This window comes from Mustela nivalis, assembly GCF_964662115.1.
Source record: "Mustela nivalis genome assembly, chromosome: 1".
In the NCBI taxonomy this organism is placed as follows: domain Eukaryota; kingdom Metazoa; phylum Chordata; class Mammalia; order Carnivora; family Mustelidae; genus Mustela; species Mustela nivalis.
The window spans coordinates 58,032,844-58,049,887 of record NC_139020.1 but is presented as its reverse complement, the minus strand read 5'-3'; the positions used below and the strand labels follow the sequence as shown (position 1 = coordinate 58,049,887).

General features: G+C 41.6%; 1 protein-coding gene across 1 annotated transcript in view; it reads right to left on the bottom strand.

The window, feature by feature from the left end:
* TMPRSS7 (transmembrane serine protease 7) overlaps window positions 1–14,547 on the bottom strand; it is a 34,981-nt gene extending 20,434 nt beyond the window's left edge. Inside the window, exons 1-8 of the mRNA XM_082683381.1 lie at window positions 14,509–14,547; window positions 11,327–11,457; window positions 8,972–9,039; window positions 7,607–7,800; window positions 6,582–6,620; window positions 5,409–5,637; window positions 4,010–4,140; window positions 2,035–2,147 (exon numbers count right to left, since the gene is read on the bottom strand). Of these exons, the coding sequence (XP_082539507.1) occupies window positions 2,035–2,147; window positions 4,010–4,140; window positions 5,409–5,637; window positions 6,582–6,620; window positions 7,607–7,800; window positions 8,972–9,039; window positions 11,327–11,419 (867 nt within the window). The 5' untranslated portion in view covers window positions 11,420–11,457; window positions 14,509–14,547. The remainder of the gene's footprint in view (window positions 1–2,034; window positions 2,148–4,009; window positions 4,141–5,408; window positions 5,638–6,581; window positions 6,621–7,606; window positions 7,801–8,971; window positions 9,040–11,326; window positions 11,458–14,508) is intronic.
* Between the last annotated feature and the right edge of the window lie 2,497 nt (window positions 14,548–17,044).

Sequence of the window (17,044 nt, the reverse complement as noted above, 5' to 3'; positions counted from 1 at the left end):
ACTGAGCCACCCAGGCGCCCCGACCTACAGGTGATAATTTTTTTAACATAATTTCCATTTGCAGAAATATGCTATCACGCAATTTTAGGTGGCTGTTCAAAGCTATCTGAGAAAAGGACAGCTTTATTTAACATCCACACTGAAGGGGACCAACCTTGACCTCTGGGAAATGGTGTGTTACCAAAGTCTGTCCCCAATATTTCCAGTCTGTCTCCCATCTCCCATTCTCACTCCCTCAGTGGTGTGCTTTTTTGCTTTATAAAGAGTTCTTTTTACTCAGCTTTTCTAACCCTTGACCCCTAGTGAAACAGAATCTGATATTCTTTTTTACATCCTGACTAGAACAATGTTTAGGGATCTTTACATTAGGTCTTGTGGATTACCATGGAATCAGTGTTTATTTTACCTCAAAGGAACTTCAAACATTTGACAGAACTTCAGGGAAGGGGTCAATCTTGTTCTGGCTGTCATAGAGAAGATACACTTGCTTTTTGGAGAGATAGAAGAGACAGATTTGATGTCTCTCTTTTTCCTTCCCCAACTCATGAGTGACCTGAGGCACTGAGATTCTGCTGCCCTGAGGCATTAAGAACTGGTGGTGGGCAAGAGTCCAGAAGCTTTGGGTTTTAATTATTTTGGAAACATTTTCAACCTTGATGAAAAAAAATAATTTAAGGATGTATGCCATCAGGGAAGGAAACTAAGTACACATATGAATATAATAAAATTATTTAAAATATTTAGCTGTTAGGGTGCCCAGGTGGCTCGGTTGGTTGAGCGACTGCCTTTGGCTCAGGTCATGATCCTGGAGTCCCAGGATCGAGTCCCGCATCGGGCTCCTTACTCGGCGGGGAGTCTGCTCCTGCTGACCTCTCTCCTCTCATGCTCTGTCTCTCTCTCTCTCTCAAATAAATAAATAAAATCTTTTTAAAAATAAAAAATAAAATATTTAACTCTTTGTGTACAAACAACACAGGCAGCAAACATGCTCCTGCCTTGGCCTTTGCCTCAGCTGTTCCCTTTGGCTGCAACACTGTGATTCTAGGGATGCATAGGGTTAGTTCCCTCATGTCTCTCAGCTTTCTGTGCAAATGCCAGCTTGTCGGTAAGGTTTCCCCTGGCCGTGCTATTTAAGGTAACAAATTCCTCACATCCTAGCCTTCATACTCCAGACTGCCCACTCAGCTCCAGAGCCTCCTTCCCTGGTTTGTTCTTCTCCATAGCACTGTACCACCATGTACCATACTCTACATATATTTGTTCATTTGTCACCTGTCTCCGCCTCTTATATGGTTAAGCCCCATGAGAGCAGAGCTCTCCTGCGTGTGCGTCAGATATCATGGATCCCAGTGTCTAGAATACAGCCAGACACATAGTGGGCATTTAATAATAACATGTTGAATTAATGCAAACACTAAACTTCTTGTCACTTACATCTAATTGCTATGCCTTACAAAAATCATTTTATACATACATGCTGAAAGAGCCTTGCCCTATGTCCCTCCACAGGACACTACAGTTAGAGAAAGAAGAACAGTTATAGACTAAAACTTTAAAGAAAAAAAAAAAAGAAGGAACTCTGTTAGGGACCAGATAGAGATGTATATATTTTATATAAATTTGCAAAACTTGGTTTGCTTATATAAGTGAAATATATGTTGCCTAATTCAATGTATTCTTTCTTTATTATTCTTATGGTGATGCTGATAGTGAAATAATTAAAAATTAATAAGTGAGCTCTATCTTATTAAAATAAAAAACTGTTTGATCCCATAACAGTATCTTTGCATTTTTTAATACAGATGAAAAAAATAACAATTGGAAAAATAAGCCTGTCGGCAAAGAACAGTTAATTTATAGGCAGATAATTGAAATTACAAGGACCTTTCATGGTCTAGGAAATGTATTTGATTAAGGCTTAAATATTAAAAAATTAACTCACATTCTTTTTGTAGTAAAAATAAAAGTAATTAAAAATAGATTCTAAACACAAGATAACAATATTTTTCTAAAGTAGTGGTAAAACTAGGCTACCTGAAATTTCCAGGTACACTTGCACTTTGGAGGATAGTAGCTTGGGTAATATGGACTTGAAATTTTCCCTTCAAAGCCAGTGATTTCTTTGATCAATACTGTGTTTTCACACTCTGAAAAAAATATCCAGTAACACACAATGATTTGCAGTTGTGAGATTATGGGAAATGCATTGCATACATTTCTTTAACTACAAAAGCACACTCCTTAATCATCAAACTTATATACTTTTTGAAACTTAAACCAGTTTTTCCAAAAAGAAACAGCACCCTATAGATATATAGCTAAACTTCTTATTTAAATTCTATATTTCTTTTCAATCACATTTTGACTACAGATCTATAGGATGCTATTACTCTCTTTAAAAACATAGCTCAAATATATTTTTAAAGCTTCTAAGCCTATTTGTTCTCATTAGTGTATATTTGTTGTTGAAGAAAAATACTTGGTTTACATAACATGTTGTTCTGTTTAAATAAAACAATCTAAACATCTATTTTTACTGTAGGGGCATCCTTCTGCTAAAATGTAATTTCCTTTATCTATTTTGTTTGCTGTTTTCCCTATCACCTGGAATCATTCCTAGCATATAGTACAAGCTCAATAAATGTTTGTTCACAAATTCCACTGCAATACTTCTGAGCTAATCGTATTTTTAATCTTTGGAGTTAGAGATAATTTTCAACTCAACAAAATCTCAAATAGCTTGTTCAATTTGGCTCGATAAGTCAACTTTGTATTTAGTTTTGTAATAATTTGACCAAACAAACCTATCAAAATAAGCCACTGCCTTAAAATGTAGGTGGACTTATGAAGCTCTAACCATCTAACTTAAGCCAGCTCCACTGCCCTCCTCACCCATCTCTCATTCTGATCCTTTGACCTTGTCAGGGCTCATAAAGAAGGTACAAAAAGACTAGACTTTCAGTGAAGGCTCACTTTTGTTTTGTTTTACTTCGCCAACCCAAGTCAAAAAGAGAAGAGGGAAAGGAAGCTAGGTCACTTTTTGCTCACTCTCTGACCTAGGAAAACCCATCAAATCTCTGGGTTTTACTTGCCGTGCACTTTCTAGGATGGCATTCACACGTATTGCTATCAACGAGAATTCACGGAAGACAGGCACTGTGGTGTGCTAGGTCCTGCACTGTTATCACTGAGCTGCGAATGTGCCTTTCTCTGGGGCTGTGACAGGGTCTTTTCCAGCAGCTTCTGTCCTTTGCCACCTGGCTTCCTGCCAGACCCTGCCCATAGGGGGCGCTGCAGGAACACTAGAACCCCGGAGGAGGAAGAATGGGGCTTCCTGCGGTTCTGTTTCCTCTTCCCGGGACAGTCCCCCGAGCAATCCTCCTTCCTTCCCTTTTCTCCCCTCATTCTTTCCCACTTCCCCCCCACTCTCTCCCGCCCCTCTCCGCGCCGCTACACTTTCTTCCTGTAGCACAGCTGAACCCTGTTAGCAGTTTTCCCAACTTGCGTTTTATTGCATCTTCCTCAAACATACAGCCCAGGCTGTCTGGCCACCCCTCCTCTGGGTCCCACGTCGGTGAACACCCGCCCCTGAACTCTGAGACACTGGCCCCAGTTGAGCAGCCACCCCCCCTCTCCCCTCCGCCAGGGGTCTGAGTTTCAGACCACAGACCCCCTCCACATTATAAATTGTCAGCTTTGTCACCGATTTCCTTTGTGCCCCCTAGAACTACAGGGGGTAGTTGCTTCCTACAAGTATTACACCCAGAACACCTTAGGTTTTCTTTCTGCCTTTTTGAGTGACCTAGCTGACACCTCCATGCCAAGTTAACAGTTGTTCACATCAATGTTCGCAGTTTAAATAATACAATCTCTCTCCTCTGAGTGGACCCTGAGTCAAAGTCCCTGACTAATAGGACTGGTTTTACAACACAGCCTCAAGAGAGATAAGACTGGACTATGATAACAGATATTTTTCAAGGTGACTTTTTTTCAATTAAGAAAGACTTACGTTCTTCTGGAATGACCTCGAAAAATGCCCGGATTCCTGATAGACTCCGTATCTGAGGAGACTTAAATGACACCAGCATGAGATTATTTGTGGAGACGAAGGACATTAACGTTCTTGTGGGTTCACAAATTCTGAAACCAGACAACAAAACAAAGTCCATGAGTAATAACAGGTTATTGAGCAGTGAGCCTCCTCCTACGATTAATTCCACCCATCTCCCCCACCATCCACACAGTTCTTGTTAGGCACACTCCACCAGCTGCCACAGGGCACAACAGAGGGGAGGTGATAAAGATAGAAACTTTTGCCGGGTAACTATCAGAGAATCCTCCTGGATGGCTGTCACTGGACCCCCCTTGAGACGTAGCAAGGCATAGGCAAGTACTGAACGGCTACAGTCCTGAGTTCTGGCCTCAGGAAAACTGGGTTCAAAACTCAGCTCCATCACTTAACTGGCTGAAAGAGCCTGAGCAGTCAAGGAACTAATCTTCAAAGATGCCAGCTCCCCGATTATGAAAGGGTGGTAGTACCAAGAGTCTATTCCTCACAGCACTGGGGTGAGGATTAAGTGTGATAATAGCAAAGTATGTCTGGAAGGATGAAAAAAAAATAATAACTGAGGAATCAGAGCCAGTGACCAACTTGTGTTTCACTGTAACCGTTACATACTGTTGACATCTCTAGTAATGCATATTCATCACCAAAATATACATACATAGAACACAGTTGCATACATATATAAGCACTATTAAAAATAATAATTCATGTGCCAAATACTAAATTTTTAATAAATTATAACTATGATTATTAAATCATCAAGATAATACTTAATAAGCACTCACAAAAAGATGTCTGCTAGTAAGTAAAAAATATTAGGTTATGTATACATATGTGTGTGTGTAATTACGTATATATATAGGAATGAAAATATTTGTGCAAAAACATAACAGACAGTTGTTCTAGGTAATGGGATTGTGAAATATTGATCTTGTTTTTCTCTGTTCACTTTCACAATGAACACAGTCTTATCTTTATAATAAGGGAGAAATTTTAATTGCTTTACTAATGGTGTGCAATCATCAGAAGATTTATTCTCACACGCTAATGAAACAGTAGATTTCATTGCGGTTGCAATAAAAGTAAAATTAAACAGAAGAGTCAGCTAGATTTCAGAAATATTGGCTGACCTTCCTGCTATACTGATTTTGACCCTTGTATGCGGCAAGTAAACAGCGAACTTTGTGTCCCATAGGCTCTGGCTCATCCAGGGGATACTAAATAAGGCATGGGTCAGTTCTTTGATCTCATGAGCACACACAAAAATTGTTTTAAAAGTCTAAGGGAAACAAGATACGGCCCAAGAGAGACACTGTAAAAAAGTCTTTACTAGCTAGAGTACCTATACAAGATGGTGCTCCGGATTGGCAAGAGGGAGTCATAAATGGTCAGGGAGTCAGTGACACAGTTGTCAGCTTCAATCTGGACGGACTCTATTGAGAGACGAATCAGATAGCCCACGATGGCCACCAGCTTGAAGTGACACATCAGCCTCCCTGAGGTTGCAGAAATCTCCACAGGGTAGCGGAGAGACAGATGATCTGCATAGAAGTACTGAGAGCAGCCTTTGTCTGTGGAGACAGCACTTTGTTTTGTTTTAGGAACTTTTTAAAAAAAAATTTTTTTTTTAAGATTTTATTTGTCAGAGAGAATAAGAGAGAGAGAGAGAATAAGAGCAAGCAGGAGGTGCAGCAGGCAGAGGGAGAAGCAGGCTCCCAGCGGAGCAAGGAGTTTGATGTGGGACTCGATCCCAGCAGCCTGGAATCATGACCTGAGTGGAAGGCAGGCGTAGACGTTCAACTGAGTGAGCCCCCCAGGTGTCCCAGGAATGATTTTTCTAGATATCTTTATAAAGAGTAAGGACCAAAGAGTTCACATGGAGGACGTCTGCTGTTTTTGACAGCCTGGAATCTGCTCCCCTCTCTTCTGGTAACAGCACCAAGACTTCACTTTGAGAAACTACCACTACCCTGCTTGTATGGTTTGGTTAGGGTTAAACTCACCTCTATGACCAGAGATGGGCACATGACCCAGACTGGCCAATCAGAATAAAAGAAGCTGGTTCATGAATGGGCAGGCCAGCCAATCTGAGGCACTAAGTTCAGCCCCAGAACTTCTGAAAAAATTGTGGAAATTTGTGTGGGCCTTTTTTTTTTTTTTTCCTACTATTGTTGCTACTGGTAAATTCTAAGCTAGGATCTACTGGTTGCCATTCATGACACTGAGTTAGAAGAATAAACTCGAAGCTTCCACAGGGAAAAGCAAGGATGCAGAGTTCTGATGATATTTTATTTTGCAACCTGGCCCCAAACATGCCTGAAGACAGCACATTGCATGTATGTCCCAGTTATAAGAGCCAATCACGTTTCTTCTGGGCTTAAGCCAGTTCAAGTGTATTTCTGTCACAGGCAACTGAAAGAGCATTACTAAATACCATCATTTGAAAAAGAAAACTACAGCCAAAAAGGATACTGATTTGGAGACAGCGTAAAAGAAACTGCATGTCATACTTTACCAGATCCTATGGTTGAAGAATAATCTGTCCGAAGCCCAGCTGCATTGAAAAAACATGGGGAAAAGAGACTGTCAGGTCCAGCATTCCATTTGGTTGGACTTTGGCTTAGTGAAAATTCCTTTCAGTCCAGCAATTCATCATTTCTGGGATTTGCTTTAAAATGATCCAGGGAGGGTAGGGGAAGTTGTCTGTGTATTTCAAGAGCAAGTGGGACAGCCATGAGTTCATAGTTGTTGAAGCTGAATAAAGGGTATATGAGAGTTCATGGCACTATGCTCTTTACTCTTCTTGATGCTTGAAATTGTCCATAGTGACACATTTTAAATATCTTTAAGGGTAAAAAGCAACCAAAGAAATATAATAATAATTAGTCCTAGATCTGAAATAGTATTCGTGGTGCAGACTTTGCCACTAGAGATATTTCATTCATTCATTACTTACCAGCCACAAACTACTACATTACATGCCTGGCATATGGAGATACATATATAAAATTTAATATGATTAATATGATTTTAATAAGATTTTAATTTACATTTTAATGATTTGATATGATTTAAATCAAGAGAGAAAGCGTTGTTTTGGGGTCACACAATTAAAGTATTTTACTGGCAAATAAAACTATGAAGTTTGCATTTTGGCAGAGCTACTCAACAAGCCATTGTGGAACACTGGGCAGCACTCTGTAGCACAGTTGTAGTTCTGTCTGGACAAGGGAAAAGACACGATAAGCTTCAGCAAAATTCTCTCTTCTTCAGGACTCGGAGACTTACTCTGAAGATTCATGAATTAAATATAGGGCAGGGGACACTTGAAAAATTCAATCTCGCATATATTTTGAACCCACTTCTATTGCCCAATCATTGTATATAACATTTAGCAATTTCCTTTATCAACATCCTCAGCTAATCCTGTTTCACTGGGATTGTGGAAAGAATACTTCATTATAATATTGACTGTGTTTAATGGCAGTTTCAGGAGTGCTGCAGGAAGGAATGCATGAAGAAGAATTACCCAACAATCACCATTTAGTACCACAGAGTCCATGTCAACAGCCAGGCCCTGCAAGCTCCCCACAGAGGTTCGGTTTATGATGCTCGTCTGGATGGAGTCCTTCAAAATGGCAGCCACACAGTCCTCACAGAAGATATGGCCCTTGGCATTTGGCATGACAAACACAATCCAAAAGTGGACAAGGAGGCCACCTTTGTTGTTGCCACTATAGGAAAAAAAAAAAAGAGGAATGTTCAGGTATATGTCTTAGGAAGTGGACTCTCATAGAAAGCCAGTGACGCAACTGAATGATTCAAGGTAAGTCAGTGAGGACATCCTTCAACTTCCAAAATTTCTTCTTTAAGAAGTCACTGATTCCTATTGTGGGAACTGGGAAGGGAAAGCATCATAGTATGTGTCTTGCTGTGTTGGGTTTTCATCTAGAATCATTTGTGTATAGTTGCATTTCCCTGGAAAATACACTATTTTTATGGATATCAGAGATTCACTTCTATTACAAATAAAACCAACTACAATTTTTGACACTTTACCATGTCCAGACACAGTGCTAAATTCTGCTTTGTCCCACTTAATCTTATGAGGAAAGTCCTATTATTGCAGTTTTACAGAAAAGGAAGTCAAGATCAACTACAACGGAAAATCATATGGCTAGTAAGTAGCAAATTATGGAATCCAGTCCAACTTAGTTTTCAGCCAAACCCTGGAGCAAGAGCTCTAAGTGCACAAATACTGTCATGTTTTATGAAAAACAAACCTTAAGTGTTCTATGGTAAATAATGCAGGAAAGAGAAAGTAAACAATCTGTTCTACTCCCAGACTTCTTAATGTCTTTGGTATGCCAAAGCAAATTGTGAGTCTCAGCAGATACGCAGGAGGTGGGGGGACATGGCACACAGTTTGAGAAATAAGTTTTAATAAAACAAATCAATTAAAAATTCATAAATTTTTAAATTTTATTTATGAATTTAAAATTCATAAAAATTTTGACACAAATTATTTGACCATGAGATCCTTTATTTCCTCAGAAATTCTCCAGTGATCAGCTTTTAGCTGAACATATTTTGAAAAATCCTGCACTGTGTTTTGATTTTACCCCCACCCAATGGTAGCCATGTTTGTGGCCATTGTGGCCAGGAGCATTAATATGGAGGGGCCCAGGACCCCAGCTGTGGGGAAAGGACAGGTTTTAGCAGATGCAGAGAAAAACTCAGCATGACAACAGGGGAGAGTTGGGTCGCCAGTTGTGGTAAAACGTATTAGCCCAAAACCGCCCCCAGGAAGTTACTGGAGAATGGTCATAGCTGAGCCCTTCCACAGCCTTGAGAGGAATTTACAGAAGTAAACACAGACGTCCCAAAGCAAGGGACATACATTACCTGACATCTGCAACGACAGACTGCTTGTAAAATTTAGAGAAGGCAGATGTTGTATAAACCAGGTTTACCTAAAAAAGAAAAAAACGAGGTTTCTGAAGTCTTTCACATTGGCTTCATCTCATGGTACCTAGCATGCTGTGGGTCCAAACAGCTAGCCAGGAGAAAAGCAGAGCTCAGCTGAGTTACCTACTGTCCCTGGGCTCTCTATGAAGAATAATCAGTTACCTTCATTCATTCACTGCTGTCTTGAAACATCCTAATTAAGCTTAACTTCTGTATTCTGCCTAATCCAAAGGTTAATTATCTCCTCAATTAATAAGTCAAACTCCTTTAAGTACATTTTCAAAGTACTTGACCTAACCTCTTTTCTAGCGATGCCCTCTAGAAAATGTATATTCTTAAGGACACATTGCCGTCCGCGCCACTAGGGGGCAGGCGGTGCCTTCCGCCGCGTCCGGGCTCTCTCGAGGGAAACCCCCAGCCCTTTTACAACGCCGGAGTTGGAGCCAGAAGAGACCTACTTCAGTGTACCTTCTGGGCCCTTCCTTAGTATTTCTAACGCCAGGCTGGGTCTCTGCGAAATCTCCTGCTCCTGTGTTCCCCTTCCTACCTAATGGCAAAGTCACCCTCCTATTTGTGAGGCTTAAATTCACGGTGCAGCACGGAACGTGTTATCGAAAACTGCTGAGCCCCCCCCCCCCTTTGTGTTTCTTCTTTTTCTTTTTCTCTTTCTCTTTCTCTCTTTTTCTCTTTCTCTCTTTTCTCTCTCTCTCTTTCTCTTATTCTCTTTTCCTCCCTCCCTCTCTTCCTTCCCCTCCCTCCTTGCTTCAGGATCTTAGGACTAATTCAAGGAATAAGTGATACACAGTAAAGGTGAAAGCTTTAGCCACCTAGCCCGTGTGGGGGTGGCCTTCAGGAAGTAGAGTCACCTGCCCGCTGTTTTCGCTCGCCCTCTCGCGCACACAGCCTTTCCCCAGGCTACAGGGCAGGGCGCCTGTCCTGGCAGTAGGGGCGCCCCTGTGTAGGGCACCCTCTCCGTTACTGCGCAGATACAAACCGGCAGCAGCTTTGTGGTGGGTAATGTATATCAAGAACCGTGAATAGATTATTGTATACACTTTTAGGGGATCAGTTAAGGAGGTCATCACGGATATACACAATTTACGGAGCAGTTTCGCGTAGCATTACCCATTAGGAGCAACAGACGGCTTGACTATTCAATAGGAAGGGATTGACTCTGCCATGTACAACGACGTGGGTGGGACTAGAGGGTCGAGGGTATGACGCTAAGCGAAGCAAGTCAGTCAGAGAACACAAATACCATATGATTTCACTCCTATGTGGAATTGAAGATACAAAACATGAACATAAGGGAAGGAAAAATAAAATCAGAGAGGAAGGCAAACCGCAAAAGACTCTTAATTGTAGGAAACAAAGTGAGGGTTGCTGGAGAGGAGGGGGTGGGGGGATGGGGTAACTGGGGGATGAACTTTAAGGAGGCATTTGATGTAAGGAGCCCTGGGTATTGTATGAAACTGATGAGTCACTAAATTCTACCCCTGAAACTAATAATACCCTATATGTTAACCAAATTGAATTTAAATAAAAATATATATATATTTAAAGGGATTGGCTAACTTTGTAGCTATTAAAACTTGCATTTTTTAGAGAATGTACTTGCATAGAAACATGTAACCTAATGTTAAGAGGAAAAATTCAGATTATAAATCTGAACATCTACTAATATTCCAATATTGTGCTGTCCTATATGTCTCTGTGGCCCAGAATAAAAAGGGCTCTATCTCTGCAGATGATGTTAAAGAAAATTTTATTGTTCCTTTTTGTAATTTTCTGAATTTTATAATTTTTTATGGTGAAATACATATTAGATCTATAAAGAGAGTTTTTATTTTGGGTTTTTTTTTTTTTAAGTAAAGAGATTCCAGTGTATTGAGGTTGATATAAATGTGTACAGCTCCTAGAATTAAGCAGTATGATTATAACTTTAGTTCTGGAAGGCATTTTAAAGATCAACTGATCCAATTCCTTTATTTTACAGATGAGAAAAACTGGAGCTCAGAGAGCTCTTGCTTTCACTTTCAGCAATAAATAAAATACATGAGTAAACAAATTAAATTAAATTAATTAACAATTCTATCAAATAAGCAATTACAGCCAAGATGAGCTAAATTCCACATTCCCTCTGACTACTTCCTTGATCCTCCCTGCTCACCTGGGAGCACAGTCACCTTGTGACCCCTCCACCCCAAACCCTCACCCCCTGACCCCACTCTCCCCAGCTTCCCATACAACCCTCCCTCCTTCCACCCCCCCCAACACCCTCCATCATCTCACCACTTGCTGCACAGTCTGTGCCACTGACAGAAATTCCCTGGACTCTTTCTGTCGGTATTCAGGAAGAAACTCAATGTTGGTGATGCGAAACATCCCAACAAAGTAAAAAGCATCTCTGCTTTCTGTCTTACCTGTAAGACAGGAGAGAAAGCGGGTAAGGGACTCTGCCCCTCTGTGTGGCAGTGACGCACTGTCTGATATATGTCAGCATCAAGCTCCTCAAATGTTTGTGTCATTTATTTGCTTATTTTAAAGATTACATTTATGTATTTGTCAGAGAGAGTGGGCAAGCACAAGCAGGTGACGCTGTAGACAGACAGAGAAGCAGGCTCCGCGCTGAGCAAGGAGCCCGATGTGAGACTCGATCCCAGGACCCTGGGATCATGACCTGAGCTGAAGGCAGCTGCTTAACCCACTGAGCCACCCAGGCATCCCTGTTCAAATGGCTTTATTGGACAGCTACATATGTTCCTGGCTCATAGCCTGGGAAGGCTCTAAATGAAGTTAATAACAGCACTTCCATTATCAGTAGATCACCATTTCTCTTAGGATAGTCTGTTCTCTCTACTGACTCTTGGTAAATACTTCTGAGCAAGACTAAAAGGTAAAAGATAGAACTTGTTGACTTTATACACATGCTAGAGTCACTAAGGGACCAAAAAGAGCATATGCAGTTTCCATGGATCCTGAGTCTGGAGACAGTAAGGAGGTAAGAAATGTCTACTCTGAGGTCAAGTGAGCATAGTGGGGGAGAAGGGAAAGGCCCTCCGGCTGATGGTCACTGAGCTCCTGGGGGCTCGTCCTTATCTGACCTGTGAGGTTGATACGCAGGATGCTGGGCGAGTCTTCAGCTCTGTGCAATACATGGAGAATTCATTCTTCCTCTGAGCCACAAAGCCTGGTTCTCAGCCCAGTGTCAGGTCACTCGTGCTTAAATACTCTGCTCGGTGAGGACCATGGGATTTGGTGTCAGGTCTGCCCAGAAACCACTGATGACATGACACGAGCAAGAACACTGCTGTGTCTGACTTGCCTTAGAGCACCTGACTATAGCTTGGGGAACTGTTGCGGGGGTGGGGGGACGGGATTAGGGGCTCTTCTTTCTGCCTTTCGTTTTTTGTTACCACAGTTCTTACTCCTCGGCGGTACCCTTCGCCTGGCTCCCGCGGCCGTGGTACATTTTTCCCCTTTGATGTATGTCCCACTATATCCATAACTTCTGTCTGTATGTCTGTCCTTTAAGAGTAACAGTAACTTCTTTTTGTCCCTCAGTGTCTTTCGTAGCTCTGAAGCTCAATAAATGTTTGAGGGAAGAAAGAGAGAGAAGAGTGGTAGAGGAAGAAAGGGAGAAATTTTCTCTGCTAGGGTAATGCCCAACATTGAATTAGGCTGAATTAGGAAGAAGGGGCACCTAGGAGAGTGACAGGAAGCCACCCCCTTCATGTGAGCCATCCAGGGTCACAGTAGCCCCATGGGGGGAGTGAGGCTGTGTAGGTATGGGGCAGGGGCACATTGGCAAAAGGCCTGAGCTGATGGGCTAGATTTGTCTGTTCAAGCTATGTGACCTTGGATGGATCCCCTTGACTCACTACCCTCCCAAATAAAACAATGTTTGTTTTCATTTCTGATTTTCAAGGAACTGCTTCTTAGATTTTTGTTGTCGTTGTTACAGACTCTAAAATTTGAGTGAAAGCCATGCCTTCTATCTAGAAGCTCACACAGTCTTCCTGCATCAGTAAATACTCAAGGGTCTGGATAACAACAACACAAGTGAGATCCATTTACCCTCTAACTAGATTACGTTTACCCAGCTCTTCAGCTCAGCCCAACGTACAATAATCTGCATGGTCACAATATTGTTTGTTGAACAGTTCTCGGTTGTTCATACCTTTTGCTTATACTGCTCCGTCTTCCTGAAACGTCCTTCTCTGATTTTTCACACAGACAACAGACTGCTTCTACACAGTGATGTCCCAAATCTTTACAGAAAGATGCTAAGGCCATTCAAATTTATCAGGGGAGGGACGGCAGAGAACCGATGGGAAATAAGTTGGTTTGTTCTGGGTTGGGATTGTGTTTTGTGTTTCTTTTAATTGCCTGTTTACTTGACTTCCTTCCCTAGTCTTCAAGCTCCTTCAAGATACAGATTCTGTCTGCTCTCCAGCTCTGCGTCCATGCTGTTCACAGGATGCAGCTCATAGTGGGCATATCAAGATATGAAAGAAATAAATTTTGAACCACCAGTTCATGAAGCCTTCCCTGGACCCTATTCCTGGGCAAATTAGATGCCTCTCTTCTGTGATTACAAAGTAATTGCTTCAGCAAAAAAAATAAGATATTAAAAAAAATTAAAAATCAACTTGCATCCCCTCTCCAGCACTGAACTGAGTTTTCTGAAAATGGAAAACGCGTCTGTGAGCTTTCTGAAGGTAGGAGATATATCTTGGTATGTCTGATGTCTTACATTGTGTCTTGCAAATTTTAAGTAATCTGTGTGTATGTGTGTGTATATATACATATATACATATATATGTTTAATACAACTGTTTAATACAATACTGTTTAATACAATATTCATTCATCCTTTGCCTATAAATCCTGCCTCACAACCAATTTTTAATATCCTTGAGAGTACATGTATCTTGTATCAAACATATTAACATGTACGGGTTGGAAGTTGAACGTCAGCCACCAAATGCTATAGGTACTGAGCGGCATGGGTAAGTACTCTTTAAGAAGAAGCTTACTCAGAACTTCTGTCCAAGGGGCACCTGGGTCTCTCAGTGGGTTAAAGCCTCTGCCTTCAGCTCAGGTCATGATCTCAAGGTCCTGGGATTGAGCCCCACATCCAGCTCTCTGCTCAGCAGGGAACCTGCTTCCCCCTCTCTCTCTGCGTGCCTCTCTGCCTACTTGTGATCTCTGTCTGTCAAATAAATAAATAAAATTAAAAAAAAAAAAAGAACTCCTGTCCAAAAGGATCAGTCAGATAGACCAAAGCATAACCAATCAGCTTGACAAAAGCATAAACACAGCGGAGAGAAAGATGCATGAGTAAAAGGAATCTCGGGAGCTGGAAATGTGAGGTTGCCTAGAAACCAGCAGTGGGTGGGATGAGGAAATGAAACAACTGAGAATCCCATTCACTTCTTAAAGCTAAAAATGCATTACATTTCTGAACTTACCCAAAGCTCCTGAGCGCCTCCGCAGCTCTTGTCGTCCTATCCCCCATCCCTGCTCCTCCTGCCCTCCCGTGCGTGGCAAGAAAGCAGTGGTGGTAAAAGAAGGAATGGCAAGGACAATTCTGCTTTCTTCCTCCCTAAATCCTCCACAGTTTGGGGAGTGGCTACCGGTCAGGGAACTTGGGAAATTCTCTCAGACATACCCCAGGCAGCTGGGGCATGCAGTGCCGATGCTGATACCACAGGACAAAGCCTAGCCCCAAAAGAACACGGGTTTTCACTCACTGATGTAGAGCCACAGAAGTGTCCAGGCTATGACTGCGAGGATGAAGAGAAATACGGTGAAGACAATGATTTTGTTTTGGACATTCCAGAAGGGAGCTTTCTTCTTGGAAGGCTTCTTGGGTTTGGCTTTGCTGATGGGTTTTCGAGGTGCTCGTCTACCTGGCAGCTTCCCGTGGGCACTGACCACCTGAACTGAGATATTGGATATCTAAAAAAAAAAAAAAAAAGAGAGAGAGAGAGAGGGAGAGAGAATAAAAAAAGAGAGAAGATAAGAAAGAAAAGAAAGGAAAGAAAGAAAAGGAAAGGAAAGAAAGGGCGAGAAGAGAAGAGAAAAAAGACAGTCTAGAACTCATGTGGACTGGAGTCACCCAGTCAGGAGAATCTTAGTGCTAAAAGGCCTCAAAATATCAGTCTACATCATCAATACAAGTGTAAAAATGACTTCCATTAAATCATGTAATTGAGAAAAATCAGACATTATATGAACCCCAGTGAATTATTCATTGTCTGAATCCTAGATCCTCTCCTCAAACTCTCCAGTTCCACTAAGTAGATGCTGTAGAGGATGGACCCGAATTCCCTGGAGGGTGGCCCAGAGGACCTGAAGGTCAGGAGGTCAGGAGTCTAGAAGAGTCCTCTCATGTGCACACAGCTCACTGTGGGAATAGGTGGGTGTTTCACGTATTTGTATTACGTTGCCTTTCTCCCACCATCAATTTCTTCTGTCTGAGGCAGGACTGAAAATAAGAATATAAGTGAGTGCCTTATAGAAACGAATTGATTTCTCACTTATGGCTTCCTGACTGGGTGCTAAAGGGAAAAAAGTTGACATTCCGGTTTTCGTGCAAGGCTGTGGAATAGAACCAGGGCTTCCTGTGTGTACATAAGACAGCCAGTATGCTGGTCAGGGACTCAGCATCTCAATGGCAAAAGAAAGAATTATTTAAAAATAAAGAATGAAATAGAAGACTCGGAAAATTATTGGTTTTAGCATATGGATCTGCGAAGTATCCTGTGCAAGAGGAAAAAATGCATTATTTAATTGTTTCCCTCCTCTTTTTTTTTTTTTTCTCCTCTACCCTCTGTCATCTGATGCTGTGAATCCTTTAATAATGTATGCAAGAGTTTAGCTTCTTTGAAGGAGAGATTTATACATGTCAGGGTAACTAAACTCCAGTGATGAAATAACTTTTAACCACACATTCCTTTAAAGGCAACAATCTAGCACACCAGTTCCAAAGAGATCATCTCTCTTTTGAGTGCTCTTAAAGAGTTCTCTCATTCTCTTATACTCTCCCTCACTCTTCCATTCAAAGTCCATGTCTTTAATCCTACCAGTTAATGGGATAATATGTGGCCAAGTATATTCTGAATTATTCATGGCCCCCTCATTCTCTTTGCCAAACACCGTTGTCCACCCCTGGAGTGAAATGTAGCTTATATCCCTCCCGGTGAAACTGAACTAGACCAAGCTTCATTGAATGGGATGTCCTGCAGGCTTGAGGCTGGTGTTTCTCCAGAGAATAACATTCTCTTGCAGGACGAGCTATGGTGCCAAATTATTTTCAAATATTTGCCCAAAGAAGTAAAAAAGGGAAACACACAGAAATACTGGCGCGTGTAGGACTGACAAGGCCAAGGTTGGGTCCTTCGGGGAAGGAACACATTATAGGCCGTTTCAGTTAGCACTGATTAAATTTTAAAATGGAATTTGTATAGAGATCGGTACAATTTCCCTGGAGTTTTAGAAAAACAGTTGCAAATCAATTGCCAAGTACAGCACTTTGAAACAAGCTCACATCGGTCAAAATCCATTAAGTACTGTAAGAAGATCAAGTATGTTATTATTGCTGGCTTTATTTGCATAAAGTCACACAGTCTCATTTTACTAACCAGGTCGCCAATAAATGGCATTCAAGCAAGAGAGAAGGCTTCCCATGCTGTACTTACGCTCACATCCGCAGGTTTGGATGAAACGTCAGTGTTTTCTTTGTCCATTGTTAGGTTTTCCCTGTGTGAGCACAGTGGGGTCTCAAAGCTAGTTTTTATCCTCTCACATTCTCTCTTGAGAATGGGTGGCTGCGTTCAAGCTAGCTTTCAGAGGGAAGGAATCAATTTACCTCCACCCGTCCAGTTCAGAAACTGAAGCTCCCTCATTACTATATAGTGAGCGTTAAAGGGACCTCGCACCCCAACTTGACACCCCAAACCATAGGCTTCTTGACATAACTCCTTACCAGTCAGGCCCTCAGAG